General features: G+C 42.4%; 1 protein-coding gene across 2 annotated transcripts; it reads right to left on the reverse strand.

Moving 5' to 3' along the window:
- Positions 1-629: 629 nt before the first annotated feature.
- Positions 630-20,040, reverse strand: Lyrm1 (LYR motif containing 1). 2 transcript variants are annotated; one of them, XM_055627522.1, is made up of 4 exons: positions 19,899-20,040; positions 6,845-7,029; positions 2,815-2,907; positions 630-1,271 (listed from the first exon to the last, which is right to left on the reverse strand). In XM_055627522.1, the coding sequence occupies exons 1-4, from the start codon at positions 19,987-19,989 to the stop codon at positions 1,155-1,157; spliced, it is 486 nt and encodes a 161-aa protein (XP_055483497.1). In that variant the 5' UTR covers positions 19,990-20,040; the 3' UTR covers positions 630-1,154. The 2 variants fall into 2 exon arrangements, with proteins under 2 accessions (XP_055483497.1, XP_055483496.1); XM_055627521.1 differs by having other exon boundaries at positions 19,893-20,040.
- Positions 20,041-21,746: the final 1,706 nt, after the last annotated feature.

The raw sequence follows: 21,746 nt of genomic DNA on the forward strand, positions 1-21,746 counted from the left end.
TGAAGTACTTTCCCTGAACATGAGAAAGATGCTGCTGGTCATGTTGTTCTTCCTGACGGTTGCAAATGCTTTTGGGAAAGAACACAAAGAGACCCAAATAAGTAGGGATTTATCTTTATTAGTGAGTCCATTATCCATTACCTGCTGATGTGCTAACAGCTTGCTGTGGAGTCACACTTGGTTCCACACATGCTCTCTTTGTCCCATTTCTGTTTGGATATAATTTGAAAGCCAGCTTGGATCTTATGCTTTTAAATTAGGTTAAAGTAGAATTAAATGAATGCAGTATAAATGTCAAGGAAGCTGTTTAGATCCTAAGTGCATCTTAAGTAACCACAGGCTTTAAAATAAGGGAAGCATATATCTTTAAACAAGGCATGTACTTCCGTTTATCAACCGGGAGAAGGGTATTGTACCATGTTTCCATTAAAATGACCACATGATCAGCTGTGTTTGGTGACTCATGTCTAGTTCCAGCACTTGAGAAGCGGAAGCAGGAGGATCAACACAAGTTCAAGGCTAGTCTGGTAAACCTAGAGTTCTAGGCCAACAGGTGCTATGTAGAAAAATCCTGTCTCAAAATAATCCCCTCTCCCATAAAACCAAACAAAACAACAAAAAAGTGTGATCAATCCAAAGCTGTTCTTTATTAAGGGAGTATATCTGGAAATTACAATAGTCAGGAGACCAAAAAAAAAAGAAAGAAAAAAAGAACAAAAAAGGACTATACAGAAACCACTTCAAGCAAATGAAAAGAACTTGTGGAAAAATCCCTAGAAAGTATTTTGGGAGCAGCATAGTTCTGGAGGCATGTGAACTTGTAGCAACTAGTTAACCCGTTTGCATCAGTTGATGTGTGCTGAAAGGCAGTCTCGGGAATTGCTTTCAGCCTTCCTCCACAGGCCTTAGACTGTTCCCAAGGATGACTTCAGTGAAGATGTAAGTCCATGACCTCTAGGGTTAATGTCATCAGTTCACGTAGCAACAAGACCCTGAAAAACCCTAGGGATGCTAGCAGCCACATGTCATAGGGTGAGGACCAATTTTGTAAGTTTGAAGGACATGTTTTTGCTTCTAATCAAAAAGGGTATATTGCCTGGTTTATATTCAAAACTGAATAGGCTTGCTGTTCTCAAAGGAAATTGTCCTCCATGTTAGGAAACTTCATCATGAGACTTCAGATACAATGGTTTGGAAAGTTTTCTCAGTTTCTCCTGGGTTTGAAGTCTCCGCCCTCGTAGTGGGATGAGACTCATTGGAGGCAGATGAATCTGAGTGAGAATAATGACATGAAGAATCATAATTAGTGCAGCTTATATTTACTGAGGATTTATAGTTTTTAAGTGCTAAATCTACCACAGACTCAATGTTTATGTTTCTGCATCCATTTATCTATCCTTATGATAACCTCCTAAAGAATAATTTTTATATATGAAAAATAGGAAGCTCAGAGAAACTGAATTCTGACTTGTTCAAGATGACACACCAAGTGGTAGAATTGGATTTGATCCCAGAATCTGGTGTTGAGCTTGTACCCATCTATGCCACTGTGCCTGGACACAGGAAAAGACCTATAGATCCATTCAGCAAAATGGCATCCAAAGAAGGAAGAAGAGAAAAGCTACTTGCATACAAAGATGTCAGTGCATGATGGCCATTGGTGCCAACTCAAATGTCTACTGAGGTAGAAAGATGCTTACAATTATGGCTGTGATGGCTACTTTTATGAGGAAATCTGACTAAGAATGAATCATTTCTGGGTGTATGTGTGGTTATTTCCAGATAAGAGCAGTATATGAATTAGTAGATTCAATAGACTGTCCTCTCTGTGAGGGGCATCCTCCAACCTAGTGGGGACTGATAAGAAAAAAAGGCAAAGGATGAATTCACTTTTTCTGCTTCTTGCTCACCGTATTTGAGCTGAGATGTCTCATTTTCCCCACCTCTACCCTAGATTGCTATCAACAGCCCCCTTGATTCTCAGTCCCTTGCACTAAGACTGAATTATGCCACTTGGCTTTCTCCTGGGTCTTTGCCCCCCCCCCAATAACTGTATAGTCTGTCTATCTCCATCCATCCATCCATCCATCCATCCATCCATCCATCCATCCATCCATCCTTCCATCCATATGGATCCACTCTGATCTCCTTCCTACTGGATCTATTTCTCTGAGGAACCCTGACTTGGTAAAATGATGGCACATTCTTGCTATACATACAATGCAAACATTTAGGATTAAGGTAGAGCTGTATACAAAGATGCTCAGAAGAGAGGAAATAAGTAGGTAATAAAAACGGTATACTCAGAATTCCATGTATGAAAGAACATATATGCATGTGTGTATAAAACTAATATTATCAGATAATTAAAGCTGAATTGATAAGTATCAATATCAAGTTAAAAAGTTGGAAACTGGTCATTTTTAAATTACAGTGGCCTCTTTCATAAGGTGGAAAATTTCACTCTACTTTCTGTAATCTTTTAATATTTGAACTTTACTTTTTAGTATTTAAAAAGCTTGCCTTTTATACTAAAAAAATGTTGACAGCCCAAAGAAAAGCTTTGTAAGTGTGAGCTGGTTTCCCCTTCCCCTTTCCCCTTGTGCAGCGTGGGAAGCTGCACCAGAAGAGACCAGATGTTCACCGACACAGTGATTTGTTTTGATGGCTGGTGGCGTGAAAGGATGACTTACTTCAACATGCTTCCCACAATGGCTCTCGGCTCCTCAGCAAATATTAGTCCTCATGGTATACATTCTTAGAAATAATTGGGTTGACAAATGCCCAACACCTGTTTACTGGAACCATACTTACTGGCCGTGGATAAGGAATCTGGTAATGCAGTCCAATCTCAATTCTGGCTGTGCATTCATGTATACATAGTTTAATCAGCTCTGGGTCTGTGAGCTATTTAAGGGGAAATAAATGATGCATTTAGTATCTTTCTAATAGTGTATAAAATATAGTACCAACTTTCTTAAAACTTTTCAGGGAAAAAAAAAACTTTTCAGGGAAAAAAAAAAACTTTTCAGCTCACTAGCCAGGAAACTCAATAGTGGTAAATAAAAGTCTCTCTTATCTTTCAGTTAACCTTCTTAGGCAGCTCTCTAAAGTTAAGTCTATAAATATAAATAAATAAAGTTAGTCTATAAATATAAATAAATCCATATGTAGAGAATTAGCAATTTAAAAATATTTCTCATTTTATGTACTATTTTGTCTATATAATAAGGAGAGTGTACCATGAAACATGGACCATGGTATGTGTATGCATGTGTGACATCAGACGACAACTTTGTAGAGTTGACTTTTTCCTGTCTTTCTGTGGGTTCTAGCGATTGAATTCATTTTGTCAAGCTTGTGAGGTAAATACCTTTACCCAGTGAGCCATCTCACTGGCCCTCAATTTTCTTACACAGATATCTTTATAAGTTTTGCTTTTTAATTAATATAATTTGAAGCTCTTTTGGTATTCAGACATCAGGAGCCACTCTTCCTGAAAAGTATCAAAACTTTAACATAAAGCTTTATTATAATGTAACCACTTTGCTCCTGATGAGCATTTTGGTTATTTCCAGTCTTTTGCCATTACAAACAATTCTACAGATCTTTATACATTTTATTTATTTATTTATTTTTGCTCATATGCCAATGTATCAGTGTGAGATGAATTCTCAGAGTGAGAATGCTAAGACAAAGAGGCTATGTAGGTTCATGTGTGCAGAATTCTCACAATATTCCCGTTTCCTTCTAGAGTTTACAACAATGTATGTCCCCATCAACAGTCTGCAAACTTACATCCCCCATGCCAAATGAGAGAGCTACTTCACATCCTCCCAGCAGTGACTCTCTAGGCCAGTGGTTCTCAACCTTCCTAAGGCTGTGACCCTTTAATACAGTTCCTCATGTTGTGGTGACCCCCAACCATAACATTATTTTCATTGCTACTTCTACCTAATTTTGTTATTGTTATGAATCATAATATAAACATCCGTGTTTTCCTTTGTTCTTAGGAAACCCCTTGTGAAAGGGTCATTTGATGCCCTCAAAGGGGTAGCAACCCACAGGATGAGATCCACTGCTCTAAAGGAACCTGGCTTTTTAGCAAGAATAAAATACTAGAGAATGGTTTACTTCATATTTTAAACTATAAATTGTCTTGTTCATTAGTAAGGGGAAAAAGGAGTTTTGAAATTCAAGATCAGTCAAATTGTAATAATAATGTATTTTTAAGTAGAAGAGTGAAATGTTTATTCGGGGGGAGGGGGAGCCACAAAACCAAAAACCCAGAAAGGCAAATCAGGAAGCAGACAAACTTTCATTCTGAGGATGTAAAAAAAACAATCAGTACATGGATCTTCTATGCATTTATGAAAGTGCTTCAAAATAGTGCCAGAATTGCATCAGCCTCAGATGACATGCCAGGTGAAGTCTGGGCCCATGTGTTTTGGAAATTCCAAGGGAGTTCTTGTCCCCTGGTGGTGCTTGGAGTTCCAGGAACAGCAACACAGAGAACTCAGCCAAGTCCCTTAGGGCAGAGGCTCTACTCCCTGACCTCTGTGGCCTCAGAGCTCCAGTGCTGCTGTCCACACTGGGGCTAGAGTCTCACATTGCCATTGGCCTGTTGGGATTCAGAGCCATTAATAAGATACCTTTGGGCTATCAAACTCTTAGTGAAGCCAGGTTATAATAAACTGTTTATGTCTACATGAGGAACTGGGGTGGTGGTGAAAAAAAAAAAAAACCCTGACAAAGATATTGCTAAGGGAGCTACATCTAAACAAGCTCGGGCTAGAGTTCTCCACATTCAGCCTCACAGGCTGCTGCATGATTTTGTGACATGCACCACTACCCTCTGTCCCATCCTTGACCAATCCAGGTCCAGGCTCAAGAATGATTCTGAAATAAATGGAAAACCTAGTCTTGAGTAGCACTTAAGACAAGTTCACCTGCTCAGGTTTGCTGGGTATATGCCACAGAATCCTCAGCACCAGGCCAGACCTGTGGAGTCATATCTCTGCCTCCAGCTATCTAAGATACCATCTAAGCAGAACAACTCTGATACATGAAAATACAGAAAAGGCACAGAGGAAGCCAGACGGGTGCTGCATGCCTATAATCTCAGCACTCAGAGGTAGAGACAAGAGGGTTCGGAGTTTTAAAAAAAAAAAAAAAAGGTCTTCTGGATATGACAGGCCTGTTGCAATCATGAATTCACTGCAGCTATGTATGCCTGAATAAGACCCACAACAGATCAAGACAGTCAACATTCAGCAAAGATGGGAGAGGCACTCATAAGACCCCACCCCTAGCCAAGGAATACTGACAGCTAATTATTGGGGGGACGTGAGTCAGTTCTCTATAAGGGCCGTCAACATGCTTGGGTGGAAGCTCCACACCCATGAGTACACTGGGCAGCACCAAGCACAAACTGCTCTAGGTAGCTCATTAAAAAAAAAAAAAAAAGCCACGAGCTGGGGTAGATAGGGTGAATCTGGGAGAAGTTCAGGGGCGAATATTGTAAAAATACATTGTGTAAATTCTGAAAAGTTCAATCCCATCACTTAAAATAGGCTGGCTGGTGGCTCTCTGTGACTCACAGGACATCCATGGCTACACAGAGAGCCCCTGCATTTCTTTTTTTAAAAAGTGCTTAATAAAAATATATTAAAAAAACAAAACAATAAAGCATGAAGGCTTCGGGGATTCCTAGAAGAACTTCAGATTATGAGTGTTCCTTTAGTGGCCATTGTCTTGATTTAGAGTCTAATTTTAAATCTTTTAATCTTTTTATATAGTGTAGTCTGGTATTTGGCACATGATAGGATACTTTAATGCGGACTAAGAACAAAGTTTTAGACTGGCAGCAGGTGATAGGAGCTACAAGAAAAAAAGAGGGTGGGGGTGGGGGTAGCTGGAGCTCAGGGCTGATAGGTAGAGGTTAGGTTCTTCAGGTGGGTGGTCAGAAACAAAGTCTGGGGCCAGGCATGGTGGTACACACCTTTAATCCCAGCACTCAGAAGGTAGAGGCAGAGGGATCTATGTGAGTTGGGGACCAGCCTGGTTCCAGGATAGCCAGGGCTAAACAGACTTCATTTCAAAAAACCAAAAGTCTAGGTATTCAAAAGTGGCCTCACTTGAGGTTGGAACAGAGAAAACAGGCAGGACAGAGTACAGGGGAGAAAGGCAGCAAAGCTAAGTTGGAAGACAACAAGCAGAAGTGGGCAAAGAGGAGCCAGGTACCGTCAGTCACCTTCCATCCCTAGTGCCAGGAAGTTTTCTTAAGGGAAAGCCAGCCAGTGCTGGATGGTTTGTCAGGATGCCTCGAAGTGGCTGCCTGGGGGCTGGGTGTTCGGTTCCATTAAGCCAGCTGGTAGAAGCCCTGTTTTCTGTGGTACCACTCTGTAGGCCAGAGAGTTTGTAGCTAACCTACCGGACGAGCCCTGTATCTTTTTCAACATTATAAAATGGGTTTATAATCAGAAGGCTTTGACTGCATTATGAATAGAGGAAAAGCATTTCACTTCATCCCACCTGTGGGTGTGGCTGATTGTCAGGGTATTGGGATCAGCTCTCACTGGCATGACTTCTGTCACCTGGCTCATAGGGTCTTCTGAAGATGCTGAGCCACTTACTGGCTGGACTGAGACCTGGCTGATCCAAAAGAGGGAAACTGGCTGGGCTTGACTTTCTAGTATTGGCTAAACTGGCAAGCCTAGCCAAGCAGCAGGCCGGGCCCTTTCTGTCTCTGGGAGTTGGGTCTTCTTCAGTTAAGGTAAGAAATAAATAAACAAATACCACAAGATTCTCTGTTCCTTGCCATTTCCAGATGGGGCCTACTTACATTTTTGTTTTTCCGGAACAGTGTTCTGGCTTCATTTTTTATGTACTGTTTTTCTTTAATGGTGTCTTCCATCTGCCCTGATGCTGCCTCCCATTTCCGTGCAAGCCTGAAAATGCTTCGGTAGAGGATCAGGACTTCTTGCCGTGTTGTCATCTTCAGACCCACCAGAGTAGCTGGAGGAAAATCTACATAGAAATGCAGTTTGATAATAGGCAGCCAGGCAGATGTACAGGGTTTTTTTGTTGTTGTTGTTGTTTATTTGGTTGGTTGGTTTTTCCAGACAGGGTTTCTCTGTGTAGCCTTGGCTGTCCTGGACTTGTACACCAGGCTGGCCTCAAACTCACTGTCATTCACCTGCTTCTGAGACACAGTTTTCGAATCAAGACTTTTAATTAGTCTAGAAATAACTGCCCCTGTTCAGCAGATCTGTGTCTAGCATTACCAGAATGGCATAGAGGAAACATCAATGAGAAATCAATTTTGCTCTCTTCTCCCATCCTCTTACTGTTATTTATTTATTTACTTAATTTTGTTTTTTTGAGTGAGGGATCCTTTGTGTAGCCTTGGCTATCGTGAAATAGACTCTGTAATCCCTGCTGGCCTTGGACTCACAGAGATCCACCTGCCTCTGCCTCCCAAGTGCTGGGACTAAAGGCACCACCACTGCCTGGCTATCATCTCCTTTATTTTTGAGACAGTCTTATAAGCTAGTCCTGGCTAGCCCGGAAAGCCATATATAACCCACATCAGCTTCAAACTCATGATCCATCCTGCCTCAGCCTCCTAAATGGTAGGATTACAGACCTTCTCTGGCAATTGAGAAGGCAACTGAGGGTTGTCTAGTTTGCTGTTTGCTATGAGCCCACTTGTACAAACAAGAACAAGTCTACTTTTTTATTTTTTAAAACCAGACTGACTAGAATACCTCAGAAATGATGGTTTCAGTCTCTGTGCTGATAAATTTACATGACAGACCTGAATGCTTAGAAGGCATATTTTAGCTTGTCTTGTTGAGACGGGACGGGGTTCCACCATGTGATACTGGCTGGCCCAGAACTTGTTTTTTTTTTTTTTTTTTTTTTTTTTTTTTTTTGGGGGGGGTGTCTCATATAAACCAGACTGGCCTATTAACTCCTGAACCTATCGCTACCAACCAAGTAAAGCAGTATTTGTGTTTTGAGGCAGGGTTTCTCTGCGTAACCTTGGCTTTGTACACCAGGCTGGCCTCGAACTCACAAAGATCACCTGCCTCTGCCTCCTGAGTGCTGGGGTCATAGGCGTGTGCCACTGTGCCCAGCTGCTTTTATGATAGTTTAAGACTAGTTAAGAGGACTAGGCATGGTAGCACAGGCCTGTCATCTCAGCACTCAGAAGGCTGAGGTAGGACATGATTTTAAAAACAGCAACATTTAATGCTTTATAACATGAAATCTTAAGTGACAGTTACCATTTTTGAGACTGTGGTTACCATATAAGCCAAACAGAATCAGTCTCAAGGTTCAGCTTTACCCAGAGGCTGTAAAGTTGTGATTTCTCTTAGTTTAGAAAACATTTTTCTAAACTGCTTCCTTGACCAATAAGAATGGTACAACTGAAGATCTTTCTCATGACTGAAGAGCTTTTTCTATGAAATACCACCAGTGGACATGGTCAAATGAGAACTGACTTAAGTATACAACTTCAAGCAATGTCTTTTCTGTAAATTTTTATTACTTTTATTTTTACAAAATATTTCAGACACAAAAAGACAGAGAATAACATGATAGCTACATACAATAAGCTTTGAAGAACAAGTTATAGAAATACTTGATACCCCCATTGGACCCTTTCTAAAGCAATCCTTTTTTTTTTTTTTTTTCTTTTTTGAAACGGGCTGGCCTTGAAATCATAAAGAATTGCCTCCCTCTGCTTCCAGGATGCTAAGATTAAAGGTACATATCATCATGAGTGGCATCTCTTCTTGTTGAAGGTACCACCACTCATCATGAAACTTTTACATTTATTATAATACAAGACAGTTTTACAAGCTTAGAACTTCATATAGGTTCTGTAAGTTTGTTTTTTTTTTTTTTTTCTCATTAATTTGCAAGGCTCATTCACATTGTCATACTGCGCTCTAATTTTGACATCATTGCTGCAGGTCACTCCACTCTGCCAAGAGATCCCCAGAGGTCTAATCTGTTGATGGATATTTTATAACTTATGTAAAACTTCAGCCTATTTGAAGAACTTGAGAGGAAATACCAAGGGGGGGGGAGGGGGAAGACAAGTCCTTGAAGTTCTTAGTCAGATTTAGAATAATGACTACTACGCTGTCTTAGACAAGAGGACCAGCTGGAAAGACAGATCTGATGAGTAAGCAGCAGAGTCAGGCGCTTGGACACGTCCATGAGTCCTGAGTTGTCCTTCCCCCCCCACCCCCCGCCATAAACAGGCTTGTCGGGATTGGGAAGGAGGCCTAAAGGCAACCACTTAGGAACACAATCCATTTCCAACTCCTTACCTGGGGCTGGAATACTTTAGGATGGTCCTTATAATATTCCCAGCTGCTAAAACATGGTAAGAGCAGGAGGGATATATTTATCTATATACATACAGATATAAAAATCCCAAGCACCTTCTTTGTGGATGATTGTCCCTCTTATTTACCCCTGACCCTGGTAACTTTTCGTGAGCAATACAGAGAGAACTAAGGCTTGCCCATTTGATAAAAAGCTTGAAAGCACCACTTCCCCCATCTAAAGGCTTAAAGGGTCAAACTTACACACAACACCATCTATGTTGCTTCACAGGAACCATGCTTAAAGGCATTATAAAAGCCAAGTGAGAACATCGTGGGTGAGACAAACCTAGATGAGATGAGGATATTTTTCCTGGTAAGGAAAGAGGTTTTTGAGTTTCTGGCTCTCCCTATAATTCCATGGTTTCATCTGAAAATATGTGAGTCAGTTCTTGTAGGGGCAGTAGTATCAACTAATGATTGCTTCAATTCCCTGTCATTAACAGATGAAACTTCCTTGACTTTCAGATACTGGCAAAGGAAAGCGAAGGTCAAGCATATAAAAAAACCTAGCAAATTTCTCATGGCCTGACTTTAATTCGTTTTCTTCTACTACTCTAAGAACTCTGATCATAAGTCATAGCATGACACACAAGACCTGCAATTAGGTTACTCAAATGCTAACAATCAACACTTAATAAGACTACTTTGAAAATACTATAATTAGTGTGTGTTTTGAAAACTAGTCCAGAAAAGAAGATAGGGGATGATTCTCCAACATCAGATGACCCAAAAAATCCAACTTGCAAAGACTACTAGAGAGAAAAGTCAAAGCTGTCTTCACTACCAAGTACATGAACAGGTACATCCTATTATTTCTAAGTCTTGGAAGAAAAGCCAAGAAGAGAGAAAAAAACACATCTTTACTTGTTTTCTTATTGGGTTTCTTTCAGTTCTTTGCCCGGGGCAGGGGGGACTATGATCTTGACTTTGGAGTGCATACCCATATTGTTCCCTCTTCGCTAATCTTTATTTTTTGTAAGACAAGATCTCACTATACAGCTCCTGAGAGAAAATACCAAGACAACAAGGTAGAATAGGCTGGCAGCAAACTCACATAGATCCACCTCTTTTCCTATGTGCTGAGATTAAAGATGCAGATGCACCACATTAACCTAATCTCTTTTTAACTTGACCACCTCTCTATTCATCCTTTAGCCTCTCATGAAACATGCACATCTCAGAAAACCCTTCACACTCCCTAAGCTCTCCTTAAACACTCACACTGCGTTAGGAATCAACTGAATCTTGATAGCTGTTCTTTATAGGACCCATCACTTAAGTTCTGGTTTATTAATGTCTATTTTCCTTCAACAGACTCTAATCTTTATGGGGCCAGTTACTACATCTGTCTTATTTACTGCTGAAATCTCAGCACCTAGAAAGGTTATATACTAGGAATTCAACAAATGTTTTCTGAAAACATGAGAATATCTGATGCTACAAAAAGCTTGAGATTTGCAAACTGAATTATAAAAAAAAATCATAAAAAAATTTAAAAGTGCTTTTCTTTTTGTATCTTTCTCCTTGGTCTTTTCTAGAAAGCAACTTATTTACTAAAGTTGCTGTTTCATGAAGGTTTTCTAACTCAAGAATTTAATGGCTTTAAACCAACATTCTTCTCAGGACGAATGCAGGAAGCCTTTATCCTTATTTACAGTTGGTCAAGGGTTGATCTGATATAGTAGTGAGATCTGCTGGATGTTCCCCTTAGGCAATGTAAGGAATAGCCACTGTTTAGACATCAGAACCTTAAAATGGTCATGCAACCTATACTTAAAGAATTTCTCCAAAGTTCTATGACATTTAGTCTGGTTCAACACTACTTGATGTATTTATTCCTGTTTATACCTTTAACTTCCAAATTCCAGGATTTAGAAAGAAAATATAAGTATGGTTGGAAGGAATTGTGACTGGAAGGTGGCTTCTTTTTAAAAGCTGTACTGCCTATATTGCAGAGTACTAAAATGAAATTTGTTTGTTATTGAGTGCATATTTTATAAAAGTCTGGCACATTTCGCTGCTAGTGTGATTTGGCCTCTGGTCCTCAGCTGCATTAGGGAGAGGTCCCTAATGCAGACATCTCAAAATTTGATTGTGGAGGTGATTTTAGATATATGATACTCACATTTATTAGTTGTTATTACTTTAATGTATACTGGAATGACCCATCAAACCTATGATATAGATTTTTGTGTGATGTAGGGTTGGCTATGAATAAATATATTCAGAAAAATTCTAGGTAGGGTATGCTACTCATACCTGTAATCCTGACACTCAGAAGGCTGAAGAGGGACTGCCACAAGTCTGGGGCCAGCCTGGGCTACAAAGTGAGTACCACCTCAGCCAAAAATACATAGCAAGACCCTGTCACACTGTCAGGCCTATGCTTGTCTTGGCTGACCCTTCCATGCTGAATACCTCTTTCTACTGGTCATTTCTCCTCATATGAGAAATACCTATTCACTACTAAATCTTCCCAGGGCACTCTCTCCCTGGGGCCTAGCACATGCCACCTATTGATCTCTTTTGCAGTTTTATCCTTGATTTTCCTGCCTAATTCCTGGAGAGCAGAAACTTTGTCCTATTCATTACAGAAAAAAACAAAACAACAACAACAAAAAAACCAGGTACATTTGCTTTGCATTTACCATGGGCTTCACTCTCTCTCCCAGGTACTTTACATTTATCTCTGAAAACATCTCGGCAATTCTGTAGGCAGAGGTTACTTCTATTCTCATTTTACAGAGGAACCTGATGGAGAGAGAGAGATTAAGAAGTGTGTCCAAAGTCACACAGCTAGAAATAGGCAGGGCCAGTATTCAAATCCTACCTTCTGGAGTCAGAGCCCAGCTTGCTGGTAGCTATTTGACTGGAGCTCAGAATGGCATGGAGACTAATAAGGGGAAGTGAAGGGGAGGGTGGTATAGGGAAGGGGCAGCAGGAGCAAAGCTCTGGGGCAGGCCTAGAGCAAGGTTAAGTGTAAATGCACATGAGGACCTGTCAGGGAGGCCACAGGTCAACACAATCCAGCACTGATGGCAGAATAGGCCTGTGAAGAAGTTTGCATTCAAAGACAATAGGAAGACACCAGCAAATGTGAAGCAAGGGGGCACAACATGGTCTGCTTTCCATTGTTGAAGATGTGCTGGAATCAAACTGTATCACTACTTATGATTCCATCACTCTTACAGAGGATGAAATGGGAGATTTGCCTGATGTCACCTGATGGAGAGTCAGGATGAAGAGCCTCAAAAGTTGAGTGATTATTTCCTGTCTGACCACAAGCTTTCCTGTTTATATTTTGGAGCCAATAATGGGGACTCCTAATGGGCAGCGATCAATCAAGAAACAAAGATAAAGCAAGGCCCCTGAAAACATGCACTCAGCTCGCCATTGGCTATGAAGGACTGAAGTACAGAGAAAAGACCTGGAGAGGCTCCAGAAACAAACTAGGCATGTCAAACATGCCTAGGCCCTGGGTATGTCCCAATCTAGTTTTACAGGAGGCCAGCAGACAGATTGCTAGCATTTGGAGCCTCATCAACCACACTGTTTTTCTTACCTTTGGAGAACTTTCCTACCATTTTTAGAAAGCTCACTGCAGCATGAACATTTCAGAGCTTCAAAAATATTGTTGGGTGGTGGCAGTACATGCCTTTGATACCAGCAGAGGAAGGCAGATTTCTATAAGTTCAAGGCCAGCCTGGTCTACAATATGAGTCCAGGACAGCCAGAGCTTTCTTATACAGAGAAACCCTGTCTTGGATAACAAAACAAAATAACAGCAAAAAAAAAAAAAAAAAAAAAAAAAAAAAAAAAAAAAAAAAAAAAAAAGTGTATGTGTGTGTGCACCTGAGCATATGTATGTGCACAATGTGAGTGCATGAGCTGGAGGAGGTCTGAAGAGGAACTGGATCCCCAGAAATGGAGTTACAGATGGCTGTGATACTAGGTCCTCTGCTTTTAACCCCTGAGCCATCTTTCTAGTCCCATTTAGGAATTTAAAAGACAATTCCCTTTCCACAGATGAAGTTTATAGAAGTATGACTCCAGTCTCAAGAATGTCAAAATTCCAGCTGCTGAACTCTCTGAGGCTTTGCTTTCTCTTGAATAAAGACTTCTGCAGTACAAAAGGAAGGGACAGAAAGGAAAAATCCACTCTATTCCATTAAGAAAGACCTGACACTAGAATTTGATTTTTCCTCTCATCACAGCTCACTATAGTCAAAATTTCCCTCTCAGGTACTCCATGATTTGGAGTGGGGTTGGGAAAGCTATGAAGTTCACCCAGATGAAATCAGTCCTGTTTCTCTACTTTAGAAATGGCACCCCTTCTTGTCTTGTGAAGCCCCCAAATCATATAACCAGAATATCCTTTGCCCACCTGTTGCTTTTTCTGCCTATCCCTTAGCCTCCTATCAGTACACCTTTCTAATGCAGGGACCCAGGCAGTGTCCTTGTGTTCAACCCTAGCATCTCTACCTTACCCCTCTCTATCATATTCTACTTTCCTTTAACATTTAAAGGTTGATTTTATTTATTGAGTGTGTACATATGGATGCATGTCTGGGGACACATGCCTGCCAATGTGTGCTACTGGAGGTCAGAGGGCAACTTGTGGGAAGAGGTCTTTCCTGCCATGTATATCCTAGGGGTGGAACTATGGTTGCCAGGTTTGGTGGCAGGAACCTTTAGACATTGATCTATCTTGCTGGCTAATTTTCTATTTAACTGGACCTTTCTTCTTTCATTGTTTGTGAATTTATCAGGAGAGGTGGTAAAGGCAAGAGGACCAGATGGGAATCTCATTCCTTATACTTCTGGGCCGGGTACACACTTGGGACATGAGAAACACAGAAAAATAAATTTATACACACAAAATGGTCATCAGTGATATTCATTTTCATCCTGATATATACACCATAACATTTGGAGCAGAATTCCCAATTAATTAATGTCCAAGAGGTGGGCCACTAAGATGGATCAGCAGGTAAAAGCACTTGCTGTACAAGCCTGACAACCCAAGTTTGATCCCTGGAACTGACTCCACAAAGTTGTCTCCCAAAGTCCACATGTGCTACGTATGCATACACCCACCCTGTCACATACAAATAAGTAAATTTTTGTTTTTTTTGAGACAGGGTATCTCTGTGTAGTCCTGTCTGTCCTAGAACTCACTCTTTAGACCAAGCCTGCCTCTGCCTCCGCCTCCCAAGTGCTGGGATTAAAGGAGTGTGCCACCACCACTGAGCTAATTGAGTGAACTTTAACAAAAGATTTCAGGGCACTGGAACCAATTCCGTGCTGTTTAGGGGAGGCTTATGATTTAAAAGAGAGCTCTTAAGTACACCGCCTTAACCACTCACTCTAGAACCTCAAAGGAGAGCTCTAAGACTCACACCAATGATACAACCCTTACTTCTTTTAAGGCCAGTCATGGTTTGTTCACTAGCCTGAAAGACCCTATTTCTGGGAAGCTTAGAATCAGTGAAAACTGAAAACTGTTGATTTTATGGCTTGTTTTTTTCTCTTGAAAATTAATCATTTTGGAGACTAAGGCACATTGTATCCAAAGATCTGATTTTAAAACCAACCCAGAAAACTGTGGTTTAAAGCATTTGTCATCTTGGGAACAGAAATACTGGTGTTTTTGTTTGTTTATTTTGTTTTGTTTGATACAAGATCTCTCTATTATGTGGCTCTGGCTGTTCCAGAACTTGCTATATAGACCAGGCTGGCCTCAAATTCAGAGAGCCTTTGCCTCTGCCTGCCTTCTAAGTGCTGGGATCAAAGGTGTGTGCTAACATTCCCAACCCTGAGATTCTTTTGATAATGCCCGAATCCACGTTCACTGGGCTCAGCCTGTGCCTCAGTTTCTTAGAGTGCAAAAAAGTTTCTTCTTTGGCAGCACTAGGTATTGTATATGCAAGGCACACACCTCTGAACTATACCCTCCCAGTTGTCCTTTTACTTTTCATTTTGTGATAGGTCTCACCATGTTGCTCAAAGTGGCTTTGAACTTGCTGCATAACCCAAGAAGGGCCTTGAACTTTTGATCCTCAAGAAAAGCTGGGATTATAGGTTTGTACTGCCAAGCTTTACTTGTGCCTCAAGGTTCTTAAATGTAATATGTAACTACAGAACATTTCTTGGAGTTTTAAGTTTTATTCATGATATTCCATTAAAATATTTAGCACTAGAAAGTAAAGGTACAAGTTACCTGAATAGAAGGAAATGAGAATAGTGAGGCCTTTTACCTATGGTAAGCTTTGTCTGCAGAGAATGGAAAAGTGTGTAGCCTGTTAGTGAGTTTGCTGCTTTGTGGTCGTAATGGATTTTCCTAAAGCTATTTCCCGCTGATCATTAATAATCCCCGTATAGTAAAGGGCTATTGTTCTTCGGTATGAGTAAATAACCCTGCTGGAGACACTGCTTATCTTCAGACCACAATGCCTGCTTCTTACTGGAAATGTAACACAGGTGCCAACACTGAAGGCACGACTAAGCTTTCCTTCCTATGTCTCTTCCTTTATCTCTTTCTAACTTTTTACCATTGGTGCTCTTTTCTCCTAGAGCTATTGTAGTCCCTGCTTTTTGTCAGACACTGGCTGGTACACTGAATATACTGAATGATTTTCTTGTCAGAACAACTGAACAATCTTCAAGTGAAACTGTACCCCACAGGTCCCTAGTCTCCTAGCTTCCTTCCACACACACACACACACACACAATGGACTGTTTCCTGTCCTAGATTTAGCTTTTAGTTATTAGAATCTGAAGAGGGAAGTAATACCACACATTTGTGCAATTCTCAGGACATGCACATTTAATGAACTTCATACCACAATGATTTATGAAACAGCATTTTTTATGCAAAAAAAAAAAAAAAAATCAGAGATATACCATACCAGGGAAAGAGGTAAAGGATACTTTTATCAAAGGGAAAATGAATTTAGGTTAGACTATGAAACATGGGAAGTCAGTAGGATGAAGAGGAAATCCAAAATACCAACACCAGAAAGATTTCTAAAGTAATTATCCAAAGCAGAGCAACAGGAGACAAACATTCATCCTAAAGACAGATGTTCCTCGACTTGCAGATAGTGCTAGGTCCTGATAGTCTCCTAAACTAAAGACATCTTATATGGAAAGTGTATTTAACATAGCTAATCTATTCAGTGTCACAGCCTACCACCACCGTACCCCAAAGTCTTGGTTCTGTTGGGACAGGGTCTCACTAGGTAGCTCTGGCTGTACTGGAACTTCTAATAAAACTCACAGAAATCCTTCTGCCTCTGGGATTAAAGGTATATTATATACTAGTATACCCACCAAGCGAGAGAGCACAAGTCTTGGTTCTTCAACCTCATGGCTGACTGGGAGTGAGCTTGGCGGCTGCTGACCAACATTACAACTATTCCCAGCTTAGGAAAAGATTAAAATTCAAAGTACAGCTTCTAGAGAATGTATCATTTTCACATCACTGAAAAGTTGAAATAATTTTTATGTTGGGAGCCATCAGTGTATCATGACAGCAAATGAGCACACATCAAGATTATATGCATACAGGAGACTGAGCCAAAATTAAGAGGAGGTATATCAGTCAAACAGTCAACTTATTCAAGACAGAAATTCTAAGTGGAAGTCAATTTATAGTTCCTCAATTCAAAATAAATGGGTATGTTATTCCTCACCAGAATGTTGTTTACTGAGACAAGGTTTTATTCTAGAACCCTGACTAGACTGGAACTCTTGATGGTAAACAGGCCTGCCCTCTTGATGATTCTCTTGCTTCAGCATCCTAAATGCTGGGTTTATAGGCACATGCCAGCATATTTTAAGAAACAAAGGAACGAGTTAGCCAGAGGTGTTCAAAACCAGTTATCCAAACTCAGCTGTGAGAGATACTTGGGAAGAGCTGGGAACAAGGCAGTGTGGAGACTGTCAGACAGGACCTTCCACCCTTATAGAAAGTCCAAATGCTAATTTAAAGCCCTGCTTTATGACATTCTTCTAAGAAACTGGATTAGAAAATTGCAAAATGCCTTTGGTGGGTGCTGGCTGTGACATACCACTACACCTTTAATCCCAGCCTTCCTAGTTCCAGGCCAGCCTTCTACAGAGCAATTCTAGGACAGCCAAGGCTACACTGAAAAACCCTGTCCTGAAAAATCAAAACAAATAAAAAGCCTCTGGTGACAACACTGGACACAACTGAGAATTTCTGACTCTACATCCAGACACAGCATCCTGCATCAGAGACCATGTTTTCAGAACATTTTCTGAAAAACCTCTAGTTACCAAATGAACAACTTTATATAGTTGGGCCCAACAGTCCCTTTTGCTCGACTATCTGGCTTTACTTGTGAGGAATGACTGCCACTCGGAGTCCTTAAATTCTTTCAATGCTTCAATCCAACGATGAACAAAAGAACTGTCTACAGTAGAACTCTTCTGTTCCTCTACCCAACAGGGCAGACATCCCCTGCAGCCACATGCAGCTACTGAACATCTGGAATCTGTGTCTAGGGAACTGTTATTGAGTCACATGTGACTACTAGCACAGATGGACAGCATGGTTCTCAGGTCAATTACAAATCAAATGTCAGCTTAGGAGTGGGCGTGAGGAGAGATGCTTTTGTCATGACTTGTCGCAGAAGCCAAAAAGGGCAAGCAACTCTTCAGCTTTAGCTAAATAGGGATTCTAGGAACCTCATACTGGTGTTGTCAGACTGTCCGATTTTCCAAATGGAGCCAAAAAATCTGAATTCTGATGGTTCAGTTTTTAAAAGCTGGCAAGCAGATTTTTAAAAAGAAGAATTTAAATCATGTTGTGGGCAGAACAATATGCTTGTAGGCATTATCTGTCTTGCCAGCTTGCAACTTTTAATCTAGGCCAACCCTATCAGCTCGAAGAATAGGGCCTTTTTCCAAGGCCACTCTATCAGTGGCAGATCCAGGAACAAAACCCAGGCTTTCTGATACCCTTTGCATTGAGATTCACTGTAATGGTAGCGGCAGCTGCAGCAGTATGGACAAAACTCACTTTGTAAGAATGACAAGGCTGAGGCAGGGGTGGCTGGTGCACACCTTTAATCTCAGCACTGGAGGCAGAGGCACTGGATCTCGTGAGTTTGAGGCCAGCCTGATATACAATCAGGACTACACAGAGAAAACAACATACAAACAAAATAACAAAACAAAACAAACAGTCCTTTGGGAAGGCAAACATATTAACCAATATTTATCAAGAAACCAGGTAATGCATAGATGACTTCTGTGCAAGGTCAAGAGCACTGATAGCAGAGGGGTCAAGAAGAGGTTGGAGCCAGCTTTCAAGGAATGGCTCTCTCTCATTGTGATTGTAGGGCTCATTTTTGAGGAGTTAGTCTTGTTGAGCTTCCTATTGGCTACTACCCTGCTGGGTGGTTTCTAAATGTGAGGGGACCTAAGGAATTTGGGAACTTTCCTCATCTACTACCTGTTTCAAGGTCTAGGAATATACACTACAGTTATCATCTCCACCCATGACTTTCTTCCAACTTGTCTACCTCATTTCTGGCCATCTTCATTCGGGCTGTAAAAATGACTGTTGGCATATGTTCAAGAGAGCTTATGATATTCCTTCTCAAACTGTTTTCTCAAGGGAGGCATCTTTGGTTCCACCCTCTCCCACACATTTCATATCCAATTCAGCGGTCAGTCCATTATGCTTAAGCTCCCAAATATATTATGAATCAATCCCCTTATTTCCGTATTTTTTCAACTCTCCCATGGCCTTAGGAGCAGTCCTTTACCTTCTCTATCCAGCAGCATTTTTGAAAAAATGTAAATAAGGTCTGGTCACTTACTACACTTCAAGAAGTAATACGAAGGCCAAACCATTGCTATTTCTGCAACTCCAAGAAAGCCTCCAGTCTCTTCTGCCTTTTGTTTTATAAGCGTTATCCCTTTGGCAGTTTTCTCCGCCTAGAAAGTTTCTTCCTTCTCCCATTCTCTTTTGCTCTTAAACCCTAGAGAGGCCTTCTCACCACTCCATCCAGTTTGGGGCACCTGCTATCTTCTGCAGTCATCTGTTTATTAACGAAAAGTTCAGGAAGAAGGCTTCCTTCTTTTTGCCATGTGCCCAGCTTGGTAATGAAACTAGCCTTCCTTGTCACCTGAAGTCTGATTCTTACATCCGGGTTCCTTTGGGTGGCCCTTCTAAAGGCAGGCATCTCTGCAGCCTCCTAGAACTGGCCCCATCGCCTTCCATTTATATTCTAAAAGTCTGAAGGGTCCCAAGCCAGACCTCGCCCACGTGCCACTTCCCTTGGGCAGATCTCCCGAGGCCAGCAGCAGCGTTGACACCAAGCCGCCCTCACGAGGCTGGGGTCACACAGGCGCATCTCCTAGCAACCCCACACCGGCACCTCATCCCTGCCCCAAGGAAGCCAACCCCTTTCCCCAGTGCCCCGCGACTGGAGTCGGCGTCTCCATCCTTACACTCACTGGGCGTCAGTCCTGCCTTCCCCCACCTACGGGAGACAGCTGGGAGGCGGTGCCAGGAGCTCGGCCGAGCCTTGGCCACGCCAGGATCCATCCAGCAGGTCCGGTAGGCCAGGTCGGGCCAAACCACCGAGCGGACCGCTGTGGGAGCATGAGGCCCAGGTCAGAGGTCGTCTCAAACCTCCTCAGACTTCTAGCTCTAGCCTACTCCCCGCCCCACTCAACAACACGGCTAACCTCCCTCTCCTCTTGCTTTCGCTTTTACCCTTTCGTTACCCCCTTCCCCCATTTCCAGTAAGAAAATGGCCTAGCCCAGCTCCTCCAAGCCCACCCTCCGCCTCTCCCCATCTTGCCCTTACTTGGAGACAGCTTCGGACGTCCTCGCGTACGCCGTGACGTCACCCTCCTCGTTCCCGTCCCCGCCCCTCTCCCATTCTCTCCCTCCTGGAGCCAGCGGCCGGCGGGGTTACCGGAAGTGATGATGCAGGAGGCGATGGAGGGGGCGGGGCTTCGGGGCGGCCGCCGCCGGTGGGCCGCAGATGAGGAGGAGGCGGCGGCCGCGGTGGCAGAAAAGGCGGCGGCGGCGGGGTAGGAAGCCTTGAAACGCAAGCGGGGATGGTAGGTGGTTTGGACCCGCCGGGCCGCCGTCGTTTCCAGAAAGGGTTTGACTGGAGGAACCTCTGGAGCAGCTGTGAGTTTGGAGGGGGGGGGAGTTGAGGAAAAGGGGGGAGCATTGAGAGATGAAGGGGCGGGGGTTCGGTTCCTTCGAGAAAGGGGGTGGTGGTGGGAAGGGAGGAGTGCAAATCAGCGCCTTGTCTGGACTGGTCCCTCTGGAAGGAGAAGCGCTGAGGGGGAGCCTGTGGCGTGTCAAGCGCAAGGCTCAGAAAACTTACCTACTGTCCCTGCCTGTCCACCGCCAGCACCCCTCAATCCCGGGCCTGGGGACCTGGGGCCGTAGGAGGGACTGCAGCCTCTGAGCTGAAAGTCTTGGGTAAGAGCCCTGAGGTAGGAGCCCAAGGGGGAGGTGGTGGGTGAATCTCCAGCTCCCTCCCTGATTTTTCTCCCCACCCCCATCCTTCTCTGTAATCGTTAACAGCCCTGGAATTAAGGGGCTCAGACCTGAAGGCTGTTCTGTGCACCTTTCCTACAAACGATAACCATCAGTGCCTGAGGTAATGGGGCTGGAGGCTTTGCCTGTATCCTGTTTAGGAAGTGGGACGGGGTGACAAATGTATTGTTTTTTCCATCCCCACCTCTTATCTTCCCCCATACACTCCCCTGTTCCTACTTTAATTCTCTGCGGTTCAGTGGCAGTCGTGGTCACCCTCTTCCCTTTGTGGCACTTAGTACCTTGGGTACCTCTTCTGGATTTTGTGTTGAGCCTCTATCCCGGCTCCTAACTGCAAGCTTTGTAGTACTTCAGTTATGGTCTGTGTCACGCCGGGGAGCACCTCCCAACGCTGCCTGGCTCCTGATTATAATGAACATTTTCTTTTATGAATACTGGAATTCCAGAGCTCTTGCAAGGAATCAGAAATGGCATCACAGCCCAGGAATCAAGGTCTCTCTCTCGAAATACTTTATGTGTAAGGAATTTTTGTGTTGTCAACTCTTTCCAAAAATGATTTGATGTTAAGCTAATTCTGGATTTCTGTTTCTCTCCACCCACACTTCATGATGCACTTCTGAGAACAGAAAATCCCATATTACTTTTTTGTTGTTGTTGTTTCTACAATTGGACAATGGCTCTTTTCTCTTTCTTGATTTGTGTGTCAGCTTGGCTGATTTTTAGAGGATGCTTTGTGTATAGGTGGTCTTTCAAGAGGCAGTGTGATAAGTTGTTATGCTTTT

The sequence above is a fragment of the Psammomys obesus genome, unplaced genomic scaffold (genome assembly GCF_907164565.1).
Source record: "Psammomys obesus unplaced genomic scaffold, mPsaObe1.curated_primary_1811, whole genome shotgun sequence".
Taxonomy (NCBI): Eukaryota; Metazoa; Chordata; class Mammalia; order Rodentia; family Muridae; genus Psammomys; species Psammomys obesus.